This window comes from Pelophylax lessonae (genome assembly GCF_965119305.1).
Source record: "Pelophylax lessonae genome assembly, chromosome: 3".
Lineage (NCBI taxonomy): Eukaryota > Metazoa > Chordata > Amphibia > Anura > Ranidae > Pelophylax > Pelophylax lessonae.
Genome location: NC_138770.1, coordinates 531,419,824 through 531,441,639, shown reverse-complemented (window position 1 = coordinate 531,441,639; position 21,816 = coordinate 531,419,824). Strand labels below are relative to the sequence as shown.

Below are 21,816 nucleotides of genomic sequence, written 5' to 3'. Positions count from 1 at the left end.
AAAAAGCACGCTGCTGCTACTAAACATCTTAGGCCTTGGGTTCACACCTATGGGTTTTTTGGTGCTTTTGCAGAAACGCACTATAGTTCATTTAACATGGATTCCTATGTGAGAGGTTCACATCTATGCTTTTTTTCAGCCGCAACGCATTAGGAAAGGGTCCAGGACTTTTTTCCAAAGCAAAAGGGTGCTTTTCTTGGTTTTTGGTTCAATATACTTCAATGGAGAAGCTGCAGAAGAGCACGTAGCGTGTTTTTGAGGCAATTTGCATTTAAACTGACCAACAAATTGGCCCCAGAAAAAAAAAAATAAAAAAAAAAACCGCAAATCGCAGCAAAATCACGTGTGCAAAAAATCACTGCAGAAACAGATGAAATGTAAACTGCAGAGGTGTGAACCGATCCTTATGCTGGCCAAACACGTATCGATTTTTAGACGAGAATAATTTATACAAATCTTTGTACATTTCGCTGAATTAAATAAGGTCGTTTGAAAATTTCACTCGCTTTTAACATTGCTTTAAAAGTAATGTAATTTCTGAATAAAAACCACATGCACTGTCTGGGAAAATCCTTTGACCAAGAAGTTTTCTATTCTGCTCCTTCAAGTTTTTCGCCACTGTGGTCGAAAACCTCAATTTCACCCCACTAACAATTATAAAATCGAACAAACGTTACTAAGTTTTTTTTTTTTTTTTAAGGAAGGCATTGTTTCTGTATGACCAGCTTAAGTTATAACAGGCGCAGGGAGCTTTTATCAAGCCACCTGCCAATGACAAGGAAGTCTGTCATACAGAATATATCACAGTTCTAGCTCAAAAATTGAGCAAAAGAGTCCAATTTCTTTTTCTTTGACCACTTCTGAACCAGACGGATTTGCCCCCTTAATGACCAGGCCATATTTTGCAAATTGGCACTGTATTACTTTAATGGACAATTGTGCGGTCGTATGACGCTGTATCTAAATAAAATTGAGGTCCTTTTTTCCCCACAAATCGAGCTTTCTTTTGGTGGTATTTTATCACCTCTACAATTTTTTTTTTTTTTTGCGCAAAAAAAAAAAAACACAATATTTTTCACTTTCTATACAACATTACAAAAAAAAAAAAAAAAAAAATCAAAAATGTAGCATTTTAGGCCAATTTGTTTTCTGCTACATATTTTTGGTTAAAAAAAAAAAAAAATTGCAATAAGCGTATTTTGATTGGTTTGCGCAAAAGGTATCACGTCTACATATGACAGGAAAGATTAGTCTTTTTTTTTACTGTTAATGGCAGCGATCCGCAATTGTTAGTGGGACTGCGACATTGCGGCGGACAGATCGGACCCCTGACATTACTACAGTAATCAGTGCTAAAAATATGCACTGTTACTGTAATGACGACAATGGCAGGGAAGGGGTTAACACTGGGTGATAAAGGGGTTAATTGTGAGCCTAGGGGAGTGATTCTAACTGTAAGGGGGCGGGGCTTATGAAATGAACACAGACCTGCGATTCTACAAAGAAGGATCACAGGCACTCTGCTCATTCCAGATAGAAGAACAGTCAGCTGTGTTTAAAACGGCTGCCCGTCCTCTCTCAGCGGGGAACAATCTGAGCCGCCTGCCCCGTGCATCAGAGTCCCCGCTGCCGAGTGTGGGCGGGAGCGTGCTGCAGGTGGCACAGGCTCGCCCCCTAGCTGCGCGCGTGATCGACGTATACCTACGTCATCTCGCGCAGGATGGGCTGCCTGCTGCAATGCAACTGCGGCGGGTGGTCCTTAACCGGTTAAATAAAAAATTTGATCCAAGTCTGATGACATTTACCAAATTCAAACTCTAATGCCTCGTTTCCACTGAGCGGAACGGTTCGGGTCCGTACAGTTTGGAAGGGTTAGAATGGTCCGGCCTATTCAGGTGAGCGTTTCCACTGCAATTGGGACCGCCAGGGGCCATGCAGGGTTCACACGAAACTGTTTGTTTTGTGCTTTTGTTTGATGTGAGCATTGACGTTTTCCTGTCAACCAATCAGTGGAATTTATCGTGTTACGCCAGTAGCTCCGCCCTAACCGTACTGTACGCTCTAGTTTACATATTATCCCAATACTGTACTGAAAACAACAAAATATACATTGTTTTGCTTTTAAAGTTTTGGATAGAGTGGAGAGGGGTTAGAACATCTCATGTTTTATGGCTACCTGTGCGCCCCTTTTTGGAGATTCACCCTCTCTAGTAGTCCTGTTTACGAACGTGAAAGAATCTCTCAAATTTTGAATCACCCCCAGAACCAATGGGACATGGTGGGGATATCTTCCAACAAAGACTAGTTCTGGTGACAGCCAGGGATTCCCTAATTTTTTTTTCTCATCTCAAAAAGGACTTTCATTTACCAGATATAAAACATTACAGGTTCCATGAGCAATACAGTTTTGACGCTTTTTTTTTGTTAAAAAAACATTACAGATAGGATCATCATCCTAAACAATCAGGCATGTAGGAAGTTGCATTGAGAGCCTCAGTACAGATGTCAATTCTGCAGCACCACGGTTATACATCCGATGCAGAACAAGATCCACCAGTGCTAAGCCAGGGACATCTAAGCGCAAAGCTTGTTATATTTCCTAAAGTTGCCCCTGTGTTGGTAAATATATATTTTTCTAATCTTATGATGTTACCCATTTGAACTAACCATTCCTTTAGTGTGTGTGTGTGTGTGTGTGTGTGTGTGTGTGTGTGTGTGTGTGTGTGTGTGTGTGTGTGTGTGTGTGTGTGTGTGTTCCATAGACTTCCAGTGCCTCAGAATCAATTTTTGGGCCTTAAAAAATGGATTTTTGTAAAATCTTACCGTAAAATCCTTTTCTCTTAGCTCATCGACAGACGTAGTCCTCGGTGATACACCACCTTCGGGTTATGTTACCTCCGCAGGAGCAGGACTAGACAGGAAATTAAAAAGCTCTGGCCACACCCCAGGGGCAGTCCCAGAGGGTATATCCTCTCTCTCTCTGCCTCAGCAAATCAGTTATGTGAAAAAGCAGTGCTTAGAGAATTTAACCCAACCCAACTCCAAAATAGAGGGGCGGGGACTACGTCTGTCGATGAGCTAAGAGAAAAGGATTTTACGGTAAGATTTTACAAAAATCCATTTTTCTCTAGCGCTCATCGACAGACGTAGTCCTCGGTGATACACCACCTTCGGGACATCCCAGAGCAGTATCACAACTGAGGGGTGGGAAAATGGAAATCAAATCCCAATCTAGAAGGCCCAACCGGTGCCAACTAGAAGTTTACAATGCTCATCCTTAATGATGAGACTCAACAAAAAAAAATTTTCAAACAGAAAAAAACCCTCGAGGTAGACCACCGGTCTCCTCAAATTGCGGCCTGCAAAACCTTGCGGCCAAATGAGGCATCCGCCGATGCCGTCACATCAATTTTATAGAATTTTGTAAAGGTATGTACCGACGACCAGGTGGCCGCCTTACATACCTGGACCACTGACGCCTGATGGCGAAAGGCCCAGGAAGTACTGAGCGCTCGAGTGGAGTGCGCCCTAACAGGGAACGGAGGACTCTGACCCTTAATAGAATAAGCCTGTACCACCGTCTGTCTAATCCATTTGGCAATGGTCGCGGCAGATGCAGGCAAACCCTTTCTGGGGCCATCCGTGATCACAAAAAGTGAATCCGTCTTACGGAATGATTCCGTAGCTTTCAGGTATACCCTGATTGCCCGAACCACATCTAAGGAATGCAACGCATGTTCCCGATGATGCTTGGGCTGAGGACACAAGGAAGGTAGTACAATATCTTCATTCAGATGAAAATCTGAAACCACCTTAGGAAGAAAAGATGGCTTAGGATGAAGTACTACCTTATCCCTATGAATCACTAGGTATGGGGACTGGCATGATAATGCAGCCAGTTCTGACACCCTGCGAGCAGAAGTAATAGCCACCAAGAAGGCCACCTTCTGGGATAAAGTAAGCAAGGGAATCTCCCTGATGTTTTCAAAGGGAGGTTTCTGTAGAACCGACAAAACCAAATTAAGATCCCAGGGCGGTAAGGGCGCGCGGACTGGAGGAGCCAGGTGCCGCACCCCCTGGATGAAATTCCGCACCAAGGATTTGGTAGCTAACGGCTTCTGAAAGAAGATTGCTAATGCTGAAACTTGACCCTTGATGGTGCTCAAGGCTAACTTCTGCTCAACCCCTTGTTGCAAAAAGGCCAATATTCGAGACACCGAATAGGTACGTGGAGGAAATCCTAAAGATTCGCACCACGCAATATAAGTCTTCCATGTGTGATAATAGACTTTGCTGGAAGTCGCTTTCCTTGCTTTAATAAGGGTAGGAATGACAGAAGTAGACAAACCTCTGTCCTTCAGTACTTGGGTCTCAATGGCCAGGCCATTAAACCCAGCGACTGTAAAGCATGATGGTAAATTGGTCCTTGAGACCACAGACACTCCCTGAGACGAAGTTCCCACGGAACGTCTGCGACTAGCATGTCCAAGTCGGCCAGGCCGGCTTGAGGAGGCCAGCCTAGAATCTCTAGGACCACTAGCGCTGATTGGATCTGAACCAGGCGTCCCTAGAACTATCTGGCCCCGACCATCCGAGAAAATCTGGTCGTTTTCTGTTTCCACACATTTATCAGATACCTGATAGTTATCAGGAAGGGTGATCTTTTCTGGTTGAACCTCAGGGACCGAAGTCACCCGACTAGAGGCTACTTGGCCTATCTGGTCAACCAGATCCGATTCCTGTGAGGTATCGGGACTAATCTTAGGAAAGGGTAAAGGAAAAGATCTATTCAGGGAACGGTAACTACCGCTTCCTGTGGTACTTAAATGTTGGAAGGGAAGAATCGCACCGGTAGTAGTGGTAGATGCTCGATCTGATGTCCTGAATACCGGTGAAAACGTCCCCCCACCCTGAAACCGGGTGGGGGCGCACCTTCAGGCTGTGTACTCCTTTGCTTCGGGTTTGGCTGGGTTGGTCCTCTGCTTGTCCGACCAGCCCTTCTTGAATCCTCCTGGAGGAGTCTTGCCTTTCCCGCTAGTACCAGCCGGGCGCCCTTTATGGGCGGTAAAGAAAGGTCCTCGCTTGTTGCGAGGTCCCTTAGTTTTTGCAGCCTGTGGCAAGAAAGTGCTCTTGCCCCCAGTGGCATCCTTAATGATTTCATCTAGGTTGGCCCCAAATAGACGATTCCCCTGAAAAGGGAGATTGGTCAAGGTCTTTTTGGAACCTAGGTCAGCTGACCAGCATTTTAACCACAGCACACGTCTGAGGATCACTGCTAACTTAGATGCATGCCCTAATAAGGGAGTTGTGTTCAAGGCTGCGTCACAGATAAACCGTAGCCCTTGTATGATCTGTTCCACCAAATCAGATGTCTCCTGGGGAATATCTTTTCCCCTAAGATCTTGGCGTACCATTTTCGCCCATTCCGTAAGTGTCTGGGAAACTAGACCAATAACAATTACTGGTCTAAATGCTGACCCTATCAGAGAAAAGATAGTGCGGGACTCTGCTTCTATCTTTCGATCCACCGGATCCTTAAAGGACGAAGTGTCCTCCACTGGAATAACCGTGGCTTTATTCAGCCTGGAAATAGGCGGATCCACGACTGGTGGTACCGTCCATTTCTTAATGATGGATTCCTCAAACGGATAGCGTCTAGCAATACGCTTGGAAATAGTAAAGGTACGTTTAGAATGCTCCCATTCTCCTTTAATCTGATTACCAAAACATTTAGGTACCGGAAAAGCCTTCGCCATCTTGATGGGCTTATTAGTACCGAAAGGCCTCTCTGTTTCAGTTGCCTCTGCCGGTAAAGCCTTAAGTTTTAAGGTTTCTTGCACTGCCACAACTAGTGCGTCCACCAATGCTTCTTCCTGAATTATAGCAGGAGAAGAAGCGTCCTCCTCACTGTCTGAGGGGGCTTTACCTGGGATAACAGCCTTTGCAGAGGAACCTGCAACTGCCGTGACCATCTCTGAATCTGAATCAGAGGTGTCAGATGGTATAGGGGTAGGCGGGGGTCGCTTCCTTGACCCCCGTCCCTGACAGGCCGCCTCCACCCGAGCCACCATAGACTCCAAGATTGCTGTAAATGATTCTATACTCTGTGCACCGGCGGGTCCCGAGGCCCCCTCGAGGGAAACAGGTGGGGGAATATGTGTGGCAGGGTCCATGATAACTCCAGTTACTTCCTGGATAATATAATTCAAAAGAAAAAAACTTTTTTTTTTTTTTTTTTCTTTTTTCTGACCCCCAGCGCCACAAAAAAGCCCCTTAGTGTTACCTGCTAGGGATCCCTATCGATCGAGAGAGAGAGAGATAGACCCCCAGGCTCACCACTTGATGCTCAGAGTTAAACTGCAACAGCTTACAGCGCTGTCCTGACAAACAGGAAGTCTTTTGGCTGGCTGCCCAGGAAGAAGGGAGGCGGCTCCGCCCCTCTGCACGCCTTCCGGCGCCTCCCCCAAGCTCCACGAGGTGTAGGATCACCTCAAACATGGCCGCCCCCATGCTGGAGACACGAGGCTACGCCAAAATGGCGGCTCGTGCGATCCAGCAAAAAAAAATGGCGGCGGCCTGTGCTGACTAGCGGTGTGCTGCAGGGCACACAACACTCTCTCTGCATGGGGATATGGCGTGGTTGGCGGTACCGGCCCTGGCGGACCGCATGGCCGTTCGGGAGGCCTGCTAATAGCTGGAGATCTGATTTGGAAGGCAGTCTACATGTCCGTGGCTTCTGACTGGTAGGTAGCTTATACTTAACCCATAAGATTCCCAGAATGCCACAGATTACATCTTTAAAACATGTATACAATAGATTGTTAGCTCCCAAACCAAGCCTCCTGGCTTTTTGTACACATAAAATCACACTCAAAGTAGGAGGATTTGTGACATGTTATAGGATAGAAAGAACTCTTTCTTACCATACAGAGAGGGGCCCGCGTTCACCACAAAACCCGTCAGGGAAAAAGGGGGAACATACTACTCACCATACCGGAACCAGGCGGGCACCAACTCCTGACAGTACCCCTCTCCACCGGGGCGGGAGGGCTGTCGACCGATACGGACGCCGTGACTCATGGTCTTTGGCGTTTCAGCGAGACGTTTAACTCGCGGGTTCAGTCCTTTTAATGGGACTTTGTCGCGGCCGACCCAGCGCGGAGCTATGGCCTGCACGCGCTCGTAGGCTGAACTGGGGTGACCACCGGATCTCAACATCCAGCCCGTCGCCCAGTTCAGCTTTCTTGCTTGAAGATCTCACAGGAACACTGGAGAAAAAAAGCTGTCTAAAAATCCTTTTTAGAAAAAAATTCTTGCCAGGACCTAAGATCCCAGCAAGGTATCTAGGTCCTTACTCCTAACTAGACAGAAAATAACTGATTTGCTGAGGCAGAGAGAGAGAGGATATACCCTCTGGGACTGCCCCTGGGGTGTGGCCAGAGCTTTTTAATTTCCTGTCTAGTCCTGCTCCTGCGGAGGTAACATAACCCGAAGGTGGTGTATCACCGAGGACTACGTCTGTCGATGAGCGCTAGAGAAAATGGGTTTTAGCTATAGCTCGTTTGGAGGCCTCTTCCACAGGAAAGTCCTCTATGATACCCAGCAAACATTGTTTAGGGTCCTCTATATTCTGAAGACAGTAAATAACACCCATTACCTCTTTCCAGTAAACATGAAGTTTTGGGCATGGCTATAGAACGTGAATCAGATCCCAATCTATCATGCAACGAGTGCAGGTGGGATCATTGTGCACTCCCATTCTTGCTAGTCTAGCTGGTGTATAGTGGACAGGTAAGCGTAAAATAGAATTTTTGCTTACTTACCGTAAAATTATTTTCTCTAAGTCCTCTAACAGACGCAGCCTCTTCCAAGTTTCATCACTATTGGGTAATGGCGCCCTCTGCAGGAGCAGGCTAGGTAGTGAAACTTCTATTAAAAAAAGCTTTAACTAGACACACCTTTTACAGGGTGTCCCTCTAGACATTACCCTCAGACACAGAGCTTACTAATCAGTTTCGTAGCAAGCAGTACAGGAAGACAAACAACCCCAAAATAGAGGGGTGGGGGCTGTGTCAGAGGACTCCAAGAAAATAATTTTACGGTAAGTTCTTACAAAAATTCTATTTTCTTACGTCCTCTGACAGACGCAGCCTCTTCCAAGTTTCATCACTACTGGGACGTCCCAAAGCAGTGCAGGTGTGAGGGGTGGGAAAAGACGCAACCAACAAAATGGTCAACAAGGCAAGAACAAAAAAACTCAGCCAGCAGGGCAACAGAAGCTCAACCACAACAGGAGCTAACCCCAGAACAAAAATTCACCCCAAGAAGAGAAAGAAACCGGTCTCCAACAAGTCGCAGCGCTCAAAACTTTGCGGCCAAAGGAAGCATCCGAGGACGCCATCACATCAATCTTGTAGAATTTTGAAAACGTGTGCACAGACGACCAGGTTGCCGCTTTACACACCTGAGCCACAGAAGCCTGATGGCGAAAAGCCCAAGAGGCACTCGCGGCTCTAGTAGAATGTGCCCTCACAGGGAAAGGAGGCACCTGACCCTTGAGTGAATAGGCCTGAATAGTCGGTCTGATCCATTTAGAAATGGTCACAGTCGAACCCTTCCGAGGTCCCTCAGGAAGGACAAACAGGGAATCAGACTTCCAAAAGGATTCCATGGTCGACAGGTAAACCCTGATCACCCGAACCCCATCCAACGAATGCAGAGCAAATTCCTAGGGATGCTTAGGCTTCGAACAAAGCGAAGGCAAAACAAAATCTTCATTGAGGTGAAAAGGCAGACACCACCTCAGGGAGAAAAGACTGGTTGGGTCGCAGAACAACCCTGTCCCTATTAACGACCAGATAAGGCGAACGGCAGGACAGCCACCAATTCAGACACTCTGCTAGCAGAGGTGAGAGCCACCAGAAAGGCAACCTTCTGGGATAACAAAGGCAGAGAGATTTCTCTGATATTTTCAAAGGGAGGTCGTTGCAAAATGGACAAAACGATATTCAAATTCTACGGAGGCAAAGGAGCCCTCCTTGGAGGATCCAGATGACGCACCCCTTGAATAAAGGTGCGAATCAGGGAATTAGTCGCCAAGGGGCGCTGTAAGAAAATGGCCATGGCCGACACCTGACCTTTTATCGTGCCCAACGCCAAACGCTGTTCCACACCTTTCTGCAAAAAAGCCAACACCCTCGCCACCAAAAAAGGAGCGAGGGTGAAACCCATGTGTGACTCACACCAGGCAATGTAGGCCTTCCAGGTACGATGATAAATATTCTTGGAGGTAGCCTTCCGAGCTCCCAGCAAGGTAGGAGCAAGGCAGCAAGAAACTGTTTATTAAGCTCTACGTGTCTGAGGGTAATGTCTAGAGGGACAGCCCTCAAAGGTGTGTCTATTTAAAGCTTTATGACGTTTCACTACCTAGCCTGCTCCTGCAGAGGGTGCCATTACCCAATAGTGATAAAAACTTGGAAGAGGCTGCGTCTGTCAGAGGACGTAAGAGAAATATAGCAAAGACAGTTGTTGGGCAACATTACAGAACCACTGTGCGTGCTCCTTCCATTGTTCCTCTTCAAAAGTCCAAACGTCCCATTTCCATTGGGATAGCACCCTGTGGGTACAATCTGAGAGGAACATTTTAGGCAGCGTAGCTGCAAGAGATAAACCCCCTTGTAGGAAGTTACCTCATACATGTAGTTGAAAATAGGAGTGGGGCTGTGTATCCACCAATAAACATCTTTTTGGGCCCTAATCGCATGCCGAAGTTGTAGATGATAAAATAGCATGTATGAGGGAAGCATAAACTCAGATTGGAGAGTGGAAAAAAGTTATGCAACTTTAAATTACTAAATATTTGTCACAGGTAAGTTTCTCTAGCTCTCTGCAAGGAGTCTAAAGCTGTGAACCCTTTGACCTGCTGCAGGGTTCTGACCTGATTTTTTGCAACAAATTATAAGCAGGGTATAGTGTTTAATTTACCAAAATGTAAGGTTTCCAGGCCCTCAGCAACCTCAGTCCCAACTGTAACTCTAAGGAGCTTAGTAATGGAATCAATGGGATTTAAAGTGGTTGTTAGCCCAAAAAGAAAAAAAAAGGGTCCTGTCCCTTTATTGTGCAAGCTGTTGCATAGTGCTTTTATTTTTATACCCGTTTGATCCTGCCTGGTCCTGACTCTCTCCCTCCCCCCAGTACTTGTGCTGTCTAACCCGTCCCCCTCCAAGCGCAAAAACTGGTTGATCCTCCCGGTTCCTGTATCTCCTTTGGTGTGCTGACAACGGTAATAATGGCTGCCCTGATTACTGTGGTCGGTGTACATGCCTCTCATTCTGCTGCTCTCCTCTCTATCCTCTCCCTGCTATTAATAGTAAAGTTAAATATTACTACCAGCCCTTCTCTTATGAAGCCATCCTACACTGTGTAGGTGTTAGTGTAAAACGATGCCTCTAAATACCTTATCTCCTGCATCTGTTTAATGCTTTTATTCTTGCAATCAGATAAGTTTGGTTACTTAACCGTTTTACTGCCAGGCCCTGTGCTCCACTTTTAAACTTAGCTGGCCAGGCCATTTTTGCAATTCTTCCTTCGCTTTTTTATTTTTCCCTTACAGCTTTCAGGTTTGTTAAAGCGGAGTTCCGGGCAAAGATGTCATTTTTTAATGAACATACCCCCGGGACAGTCAGGGCTAGCACATTCCACAATGGCTAGCCTCTGATCTGTCCCGGTTCGCACTTACCTTTTAGAAGAAATACTTACTTATAAAATTTCTTCCACAGCGTTTCCATCTCTCGTGGGCAGCTGAAGCCGGCGCGGTCCTCTTCTGCGTCTTCTTCCGCGTCTTCTTCTCCCAGAATGCGCCGCACCGGCCCCTCTCGTTACTTCCGGCGCGGCGCCGCATTCCTAAACAGCTTCTGGGCATGCCCCGAAGCCGTTTAGCAGGGGAATGCGGCATCGCCCGGAAGCGATGAGCGGGGCCGGTGCAGGAAGTGACGGGGTGAGCCGCGGCTCCGAGGGAGGAAGTACCCTGAGGTGAGTATTTACGATAGTCAATTACAAGGTGAGTTTTGAAAAAAAAAAAATCTAACTATCCAATTCCTTTTCAGGTTAGGCTGAACTAGCGGACGGGCACAAAAAAAAAAAAAATATATAGTTTTTGTGCCCGGAACTCCGCTTTAAAGCACATGATCAGTAGCATAGAAATAAGATGCAACTGATTTTTGGGGCACTGATATATTTGGGCAAAGGTTTATCCAAAACAATATTTTTGCTGAAAAAATACACTAAAAATCATTGTTAGTAGATAAAAACAGCACATTATACAAAATTCCTGCTAAATATAAAAGCTAGTGAAATGTAGTCTGGTGCGCTAAATGGTAAGATGTATTTTTATGACAGACAATATACAGTGATTGACACAAATCAAAAACCAATATACAAAGTATCGGTATTTGCAAAAAGTGCCTTAAAGTGCAAAAGGTGCCTTACAAAGGTTTCCCAAACCGAAACCTAGTGCAAGACAAAAAGTGCAAAAGTAACAGGTGCAAAATATCTGCAGTCCAAATAAAAGTGGCAATAACCAGTATAGTCCAAGTGATGCAATATAGATAGATGGGGAGTGCGATTCAGACGGCAACCTATAAACAGATCGAGTTTGTCTATGTCCCACCACCTGTTCCGGTTTGCTTCTTACCAGCCAGTATATGGTTGGGGCATAAAGACAACCACCTCAAAGGAAAACTCCACGAAAGAGAGATGTGTATAAAAGCTAACCTGCATTGAGGTAATAACCAACCACTATTTGTAAATTTTTGATTGCACCTTTTTGCGAAATGGTAAGAAAAAAAAAAAAATGGACTTACACCAAACTATAAATAACCAGATTTCTCTAAAAATCTGGAGGTTTTTGATTTTCACTTTCAGCTTTCAGAGTTTTTAAAAAGATATATTTTCTGAAAGCATGGCGAGTAGAATAAAAAGAAGGTGCTACTAATTAAGGCACCGCAATATTTGCGCAAATGTTTATCAAACCAATATTTTCGCTAAAAATACACTAAAATCATTAATAGTGGATTCATACATGGCAAAATGTTCAGAATTCATACTAAACAAAAAATAGGGATGCACCGATCCGACTTTTTTGGTCCCAATCTTTTGCTTTGTGAAATCACCGATCCCGAGTCCAATCCGGAAGTACTGTTTTGTGAGCTTATAACAAAATAATAATTCCGGATCGGTATCGGCAGATACCTATAACAATTGTGCATTTAAGAGGTTAAACTTCCCTCCTCCGGCAGGAATCAAAAGATACATTGTATTCATTGTGTTTACTTAACTGGGAGACTGACAGGCATTTGCAGAAGGCTTTTTTTTTTTTTTTTGACAGCTGTTCTCTGCTCCCTCACAGCTATGTTGAGAGCAAAACTGGATCAGCCCGTGGATCTGTTAACCACTTAAGCCCCGGAGGATTTGGCTGCTAAAGGACCAGGGGTTTTTTTGCGATTTTTTACTGCGTGACTTTAACGGACAATTGCGCGGTCGTGCGACGCTGTACCTAAACAAATTTGACGTCCTTTTTTTCCCACAAACAGAGCTTTCTTTTGGTGGTATTTGATCACCTGTGCGATTTTTTGATCACGCGCTATAAACAAAAAAAGAGCGTAAATTTTGCAAAAACAACAATATTTTTCACATTTTTTTATATGAAATTCCCCAAAAAAAAAAAGTAAAAATCAAAATTTTTTAACATTTTTCAGCCAATTTGTTTTATGCTACCTATGTTTGGTAAAAAAAAAAAAAAAAAAAAGCGTATTTTGATTGGTTTGCGCAAAAGTTATTGCGTTTACTAACAAAGGGAAAGATTTTTGTCATTTTTGGTGTTTTTTTTTTTAACGCGTAATGGCGGCGATCTGCGATTTTTTTTTCGGTACTGCGACATTGCGGCGGACAGATCGGACCCTTGACTGACATTTTTGACACTTTTGGGGGTACCAGTGACATTACTGCAGTAATCAGTGCTATACATATGCACTGTTACTGCAAAAATGACACTGGCAGGGAAGGGGTTAACTTTATTGGACAGGGAGGGGTTAAGTGTGTCCTAGGGGCGTGATTCTAACTGTGTAGGGACATTCCTATTGGTGTAAAAGCAAAGATCAACCGTTCTACATAGTAGAACGGACAGATCTTCACTTTTACACAGGGAGAACTGACAGGCAGCTTGTTTACACAAGCTGCTCTGTCTTTCTCCCTTCACAGGAGCGATCGCAGTGTGACTGGCGGACATCGAGTCCGCCGGTCACACGCACTGACTTGTCTGTGAACGAGCCGCGGCGGGCGCGCGCCTCGGCGGGCGCGCGCCCGCCCGCGATAGGCTCGCAAGTCAGTGACAGGCGAGTGACGTACCGATACGTCACTCTGCCTGGCCGGGGCTGACCGCCGCAGTATATAGTCGTGCGGCGGTCGGCAACCGGTTAATTTTACCGATCCAGCTATTCTGGCCATATCGGCGCAGATACCCAAACCTAATATCAGATCGGTGCATCCCTAATAAAAAAAATTAAAAAAAACTGTATTGAGTTTAATAATTTGAACAATGTTTTGTACATTTTAAATTGTACCCTTTTGTGAAATGGTGAAAACTGAATATACGCAAACCTGTAAATAGAAACAATTTACGCTAAACATCCAGGAGGTTATTACCCTTTTTCACTTCGCTTCCAGAATTTGAAAAGTCCCCTCAGGCGATTCCCACTGGTGCGATGCGTGAAACCCTGCGAATCCAGTGCGGGTTCCAGCAACGCACTTGAATCGCCGGCAGTTCACACTGGCCTCTGCGAACTACTGCAGGTGTCAATACAAAGTTAAAGACACCCCCAGATCGGTTTGCAGATCGCAGTGCGAACTGTGATTTCGGACAGAAATCAAATTGCATGGGTGTGAACACAAGTTTGACCCAGCCCTCAAACCAGACATTTTCTGAAAACACATGACCTGAAGAAAAATAAATCATTTTCTACTGATTTTTTGGGCCCCGCAATAATTGCGCAAATGTTCATCATATTGCTATTTTTACTAAGAATACACTATAATTAATAGTGCACATAAAACACAACATAACTTTGCAAAATCCCTGCTAAATATTACTACTTAAATGTTCGCTCATGGAGGGCCATGCTTACCCGCCCAGGGATGCACAGGTGTTCAGGAAGTCCTATTTATGTCAATTGGGATGCAATGGCTGCACAGGCATAGCTGCTATTCCCAATCTTGACATCCATGAGGGTATGGGTGCACGACCCCGAACGCAGACAATGTGAGCTCAAGGACATGCACACGGACTTACATGGATATCAAATTGGGAGTGACGGCTCTGTTAGTGCAGTTGCTACATCCCAAATTACATCAATGGGACTGCCTGAACAGGGATACACAGAACATCTGTGTATCCCTGTAAAGGTACGCCATGTATGCCCGGTGTGAAAGCCTTAGGCCCCTTTCTCCAAAGCAGACCAATCGGGTCTGCCTGGCCGTTTTTCAAGTGGGCCCAATCGAACCCCCCACTGTTTTATATGGAGGGGCTGATTTAAATGGCATGTGTCCGTTTACACTAGGGATGCACCAAAATGAAAATTCTGAGCCGAAACCGAAAATGCAGGATGCCCTTGCCGAAAACCGAAACCGACTTTTTTCCCCCAAATTATTTTAAAAATAGATAGAACAGGGGCATACGCCACAAACAGGCAGAGACATACACCTGTAGTCCAAGCAATACAGTATTAAAGTCCAATAAAAAAACGGTCAGATGAGAATTTCCAATAGTGCAGTAGTGGTGTCACCCTCCGTGCTAGTGCAATATAGTGTAGGCAATTCAAACTCACCGTAAGGTGTTGACCCCCAATACCTTACGGCAAGTGGGTCAGTAGAGGTTAGCAATAGATGTCCAGCGGGGTCCCATCCGTCCGCGTGGTCCTGGGTTTCTCCTTCCAGCCAATCAGCGGCCTCCCCTCTACCTGTGCACCCAGATAACGTTGTCTGTGCACAGCGCCGTGTGCAGTGTACAATTCTCCAATGTACTCTGATGACCCAATAGACCACCCACCACAGATACTTTATTTTTTTTTTTCTAGACATGCGCTGTTGGTAATATCTGGTTAATTTAATACCCAATGGCAATTATGCAGCATGAGGGGGTTAATGTATTGCCACTGCTGGTCACTGATGCAATAGTGACCAACCAGTGGGAGTTAATTAACCCCTTTGTGTTGCATTAGTGCAACCAGTATCAGTGTTAACACTGGTTGCACTAATGCAGCACAAAGGGGTTAAATAACCAACTGGTCGGTCACTAATGCATCAGTGACCAGCAGTGTCAATACATTAACCCCTCATGCTGCATAATACTAATACCAATGGTAACCTTGCCTCAGCCACCCCGAAACCCCCTCCCCCCTTGTCGGCACTTCCATGTCACAGGCAAACTCCCCCCGCTCCTCCAGTGTACCCTTTCAAAAGTACCGCCTCTGGCCGGCCTCCCTGTGATGCCACTACAACTGTGTGCATGAACTGACACTCCGGGCGGGCGAGCAGCCGCTAATAGCTATAACTATGTGGTCCCTTCACTTCCGTGTCAGAGAAGATACCCGGCTGAAACGGAAGTGAAGGGATCACATAGTTATAGCCATTAGCAGTCGCTCGCCCGCCCGGAGTGTCAGTTCATTCATGCACACAGTTGTAGTAGTAACCGGGAGGCGGGCCGCCGGCCAGAGGCGAGACTTGAAACCTGAACTGCGCCCGCCATCGCTAATTTCGGCATTTTTAACCCATTTTCGGGCGAAAATTTTGGTTGCGAAATTTCGGTGCGCCACTAGTTTACACCCACCTGCATCCGATCCACTTAAAAACAGATGAATTTTCTAGCAGATCGGATGGAAATGGACAGATGGCCCATTTCCATCCGAACACCCCACAGAACAGGGGAGCGGATGTGGGCCTGTCATTTTATGGTATTTTCTTTTTTGTAATTTTTTTTTGGGGAAAACTTACACACATTTCTTAAGAAAAACTATGGTACCTTATCTTCAATCTGTTCTACCTGGTTAGTGACCTCCTGCCACGCTTTCTCTGATCTAAAGGCTACAGCAGGTGGGGCTAAGTGGATAGCACAGCGGTCATGTGACCTCCCCGGCTGACATCAGAAGGGGTTCTCGGCCCCCCCCCCTCCTGCTGTCGCCCTGGATCGGACTAGAATAGTGGCCGGGAGTCACGTGACCGGAATGAAGACATAGTGTATTTCCACACTTCTTTAACCACTTCCGGACCGCCTGCCGCAGTTAGACATCGATACTTTAGGTAGCTAAGTAACCCCGGTATTTGTTTCTACTAGGTGGGCGGTCCTCTCTCTCTCATAAAAGTGGTCCCAGCAGCGGATTTGCCGCAGGATCACTTTTTTCTATTCTCCAGAATCTTTGAGAGATAGATATATATATATATATATATATATATATATATATATATATCCATATATCCATATATCCAGGGACAGCCTTACATTGACTGAAAAAGAAAAACGGATCGAAACTCGACCTTGCAACCGGACCGCAAGACCTCCTGAACCCAGCTGCCTGGGAACCGGGCCAGCCGCAGTTCAAAGAATGGGTGAGGACGCACCTTCAGGTCGAGAAGGCCTTGTCCGCAGGTCTGAAAAAAAAAAACAATGATCTCTTGTTCGCTAGAGCAGGGTCGTTTTGAACCACTCGAGGAAGTCTTGAAGGACTTGATCGCAGACGGGGTCCCCCCCCTTTCGGCTCACAAACAGCTTCTCGTCCCTTGGGGACAGTCGATGTGGTGAAGGCCCTTACTCTTGAGGGGGGGGGGGGTCACAACAGGACAGAGAAACCCAGGAGTGTGAGGGTCCAAAAATCCCAGGGAGGGGGCCCACGTCCACCCCAAAAATCACCCAGGGAAGGGGGGGCTACGCTTACTCACCATACCAGGAACACAGGCGGGCGCCATCTCCTAACAGGCCCCCACACCACCTAAGTGGGGGGGCTGTCTGCCAAATAGGAACGCTGTGACATAGGCCTAAACCTTGTCTTGTGCGTCCTGGCGAAACGTTTAACTCGCAGGGCAAGTCGTCGTCCAGTGGGACTATGTCGCGGCGGACCCAGTGCAGAGTAAGGCCTGTACGCGCTCGCTGGCCAGACTGGGGTGACCACTGGATATAGAGAGCCAGCCCGTCACCCAGCCCAGCATAGTTGCTTGAGGATCTCACAGGAAACAATTCTGGGGAAAAAAGGCTAGCAAAAAAAAAAATCTACATAAAAAAAACACTTTTATGCCAGGACCAAAGATCCCAGCAAGGAACTAGGTCCTTACTCCTGACAAGGCAGATTAAAAAACGGACATCGTATGCAGGAAGAGAGGGGGTGTACCCTCCGGGACTGCCCATAGGCGTAGCCAGAACTTTTTTTCTGCCTAGTATCCTACGCCTGTAGGGGGCAGTATAGCCCTACTGATATGGATCAGAGAACTGCGTCCGTCAATGAACAAAAGAGAAAACAATATTACGTTTAAAAATCACTTTAAAGCCAGTCCAAAAGGGAACAGCCAAGATCTACACCAACTGCAGGGAATATTCTGGGAGATGACTTGATCCGATTGTTAATCTTACCACAATTCTTTTCAAAATCTTCTAAGGCAGGCTGTGTTCACCCTTCTAAGATAGAACTGAATTTTAAAGTAAGTTATACTAACATTTATTACATTTTAGTAGTACATATAAAATATACTGTAGAATCCACAGAAAGATGTTAAACATACCTGTTGCAAATTTTGCCCGAAGAACAGAATCCAACTGTATATCATCTTCCTGAAGTGCTTTTACAGTTGCATCAGGAAATTGCAGAAACTCACTGGTTACTTGTGCAGACAGATTTTGCATCTTTTTTGCCTAAAAGCCACAAAAATACCAGATTGTAAACAAGCAGCAAATAACAAATGCAATCACTAAATTGATTAATGTGATCAATCTAACAGTACGAAGAAGTGTGACAATTTATTTCCCGGATGGAATGTTTAAAGTTTGCTTATCTATACCCTAGTGGCTGTAGTCACCTTCAAAGTGGTCCCCTTGTGAAGCGATGCACTTTTCTAGACTGTGCCACTGCCGGAAACATACCTGGAATTCGTTTTCCGAAAAGCTGCGCAGTAGCTTTATCGCAGCATGCTGGATGTCTTTAGTTCTGTGTCTATTTAAGGCATTTTTTTAAAAGTGGAAATAAAGTCTCCATACTCACCTGTCCAACAGGCTGGCAATGGCGTGGAACCCCTTTATTGACCAGAGGAAGATGACGGTACTTAGACCTGTACGCTGAGCATGCATGCTTAGATGGCGAGCAGGTAGGGGCATTTTATTGCAGAAGAAAGTGCATTTCTCTTCTGCAATAAAAGCCTGCCTGCTAAGTTTTTTTTTTTTTTACAGCGGGACTTCAGTTCCTCTAATATTGGAAAAAGCCAAAAGATGCAAGTTGCCAAGTCAGGTGAATATACTGGCTGTTAAATTTCAGAATGGATTTCTAAACCAGGAGCATTGTAGTGGTGGAGAATCCACTTGTCAGGCCAGAGTTCTGGTCTTTTCCTCCGAACAGATTTCTGTAACCTTTTCAGAATTTCCAAGTAACAATGTTGGTTGATCGTTGTACCATGTTCTATGAACTCCTAGTGAAACATAAACCTTGTGCTCAAAAAAAAAAAAAAGAAGGAAACACTAGCATGGCTTTGAGCTGTGGACAATATACGAGTGCTTTCCTCAGGCAAGGTGAACACATCTGCATTTTTCAAAGGAATGGATAAAGATGACATTCTTTCCGAACTTTCATCAAAATTCAAAGCACCATCTCTGCGGAAATCAAACATTCCCAAATCCCATTAGAATCTGGCATACTGTTTCCCTGTTCAATTCTTCTGCCCTTCCTGCCCCGGCCAATTTTCCGCACTGTCACACTTTTAATAACAATTGTGCGGTTATGCAACACTGTACACAAAATTTTTTCTATTTTTTATTTTTTTTAAAACACATACCACTGGGTTTTTATTTCCCTTTAGCAAAAAATAAAGACGAAAAAAAAATGTGAAAGTTTTTCATAGTTAAAAATGTTTTTGCCAACAGATAACTATTCTCCTTCAGTGCGCTTATACACCATGTTCCAAATAAATATGCAAATTATATTTTTCTCATTCACCTAAATAATTGATGTAAACAGTCAGCATAATTTACATGTTATCAACTATTAAGAGCATTCAAATTTTATTGAACAAACCTCCTAATAACAGTATTTTTTTTTTTTAAACATAAAAAAAACTTACAAAGTACTGTTCCAAATTATTAAGCACAGTAAAATATTAAAACACCTATAGGTTGTAAAGAACTGAAAATTGTCATTTGTTGTGTTTGTAGCATATTTACTGAAATCAAAAGCCATTTCAAACTTAAAATATATTGGACTTGTGAGTTTTTGGACAGTTTCTGCATGAATTTGTTTGCAAGATGTCAGAATAGCCTCCCAGAGCTGCTGTTTAGATGTAAACTGCCTCCCACCCTCATAGATCTTTTGCTTGAGGATGCTCCAAAGGTTCTCAATAGGATTGAGGTCAGGGAAGGATGGAGACCACACTATTACTTTCTCCCCTTTTATCCCCATAGCAGCCATTGATGCAGAGGTATTCTTTGCAGCATGAGAGGGTGCATTGTCATGCATTAGGGCTGCGCATCTTCACTTACCTCACGATTCAATTAGATTACGATTATTAGGACAGCGATTTGATTCCGCGATGCATCACGATAACTGCCCAATGCCCATGCCCAGCCCATAGTGCACTGCAAACATATAGGAGGTATCCTCAGGGATGTGATAAATACATGGCGGTGTATGGAGGTCTCCTCAGGGATATCCGGGATGTGATATATACATGGCGGTCTCCTCAGGTATATCCAGGATGTGATATATACATGGCGGTGTATGGGGGTCTCCTCAGGGATGGGATATATACATGGAGGTGTTACACCACCATGTATATATCACATCCCTGAGGAGACCTCCATACGCCACCATGTATATATCACATCCCTGAGGAGACCCCCATACACCGCCATGTATATATCACATCCCTGAGGAGACCTCCATACGCCACCATGTATATATCACATCCCTGAGGAGACCCCCATACACCGCCATGTATATATCACATCCCTGAGGAGACCCCCATACACTGCCATGTATATATCACATTCCTGAGGAGACCCCCATACACCTCCATGTATACATCACATCCCTGCGGAGACCCCCATACACCGCCATGTATATATCACATCCCTGAGGAGACCCCCATACACTGGTGTATGGAGGTCTCCTCAGGGATGTGATATACATTATATACATGGCATTGGATGGGGGTCTCCTCAGGGATATCCGGGTTGGAGAATCTCCGGTGCTGTGACCATAATGGATAGTCCGGCTCCCCCTCTCCCTCAGTGTGCTCCCCATGTCCGCCCCCTCACCTGGCTCTGCCGCTCCCCCTGGCAGTGTCATGTCAACATTTGCAATAGTATTTGAAGACTTAAATTAGTACCCGATCAGTGATGAGTGATGATGACAGTCACTGCAGACGCCTGAGCCAAGGAGGACTGGGAGTTGGGGTCCGGGACGCTCACTAGGGGGTCTCCCTCTGCCCACAGAGGCCTGTGTGAGGAGGATGGACATGGACACTTGCTGGAGGACGGTCAGGACAGACACTCGCTGGAGGAGGAGGACCAGCGCGCATGTTGGGAGCGGGGGGGGGGGGGGGGGGGAAGAGTGTCCGAGAGTAGAGATGACAGTCCTCACGTGCCCAATCCCGCCAGGAAGCAGACACTGCACTCCAGTAATCACAGGCAGTGAGACATTTACCATTCTGTGCAGCTGCTGATCGGGAAGTGTCTCACTGCATGTGATTAGCGGAGTGCAGTGTCGGCTTACTGGAGGGATCAGTCCTGTGTAAACATGAACAGTGCACACCGTAGTCCATCTCATTCTCTCCAACAGTCAGGGACACTCGCTCCTAGTGTCTCCTCTTGCAGCGACGCCGGGCGGCTTGGGATGACGTCAGTGGGAGGCGGGAAAAGCGTGGCTACAAATTTTAAAGAGCCATCGTTGTGCGGAGAGGGAGGGGGCGGCACTTCATGACGTCATTAGGCCATCGATTAAAGCGGGTCGCAGCATCGATGCAGAATCGCGGGTGGCCGAAATCGTGATGCATCGATGCTACGATTAAATTCAACACCCCTATCATGCATGAAGAAGAGTATTTTATTACGGAAAGCCTTCCGTACCAGGGAAGAAAGTGGTCAGTCAAAAACTCCACATTTTGCAGAGGTCATCTTTACATCTTCGGGGACCCTAAAGTGGCCGACCAGCTCTCTTCCCATGATTCCAGCCTAAAACATGACTCTACCACCTTGCGGATGTCGCAGCCTTGTTGTAACAGGGTGGCCATCCACCAACCATCCAGTACATCCATCTGGAACATCCAGGGTTACACGGCACTCATCAGTAAACAGGACTTTTTGAAAATTAGTTTTCATGTATTTTTCTGCACAATGCAGCTGTTTCTGCTTGCGAGTATTGGTTAGTGGTGGCCAAATAGAATGTTTATGCACAGTTGCAAGACTCTGGAGGACTCTACACCTTGATGTCCGTGGGACTCCAGAGGCACCAGCAGCTTCAAATATTGGTTTGGTGCCATGTAATGGTATTTTAGCAGCTGCTCTCTTAATCCGAT

The 21,816-nt window shown here is 45.6% G+C and overlaps 1 protein-coding gene across 1 annotated transcript in view; it reads right to left on the bottom strand.

Annotated features, from left to right (window-relative positions):
* Window positions 1–21,816, bottom strand: part of AHCTF1 (AT-hook containing transcription factor 1) — a 310,501-nt gene that overhangs the window by 265,666 nt on the left and 23,019 nt on the right. The window contains exon 2 of the mRNA XM_082252084.1: window positions 17,821–17,950. Coding sequence (XP_082108210.1) covers window positions 17,821–17,941 — 121 coding nt within the window. The 5' untranslated portion in view covers window positions 17,942–17,950. The remainder of the gene's footprint in view (window positions 1–17,820; window positions 17,951–21,816) is intronic.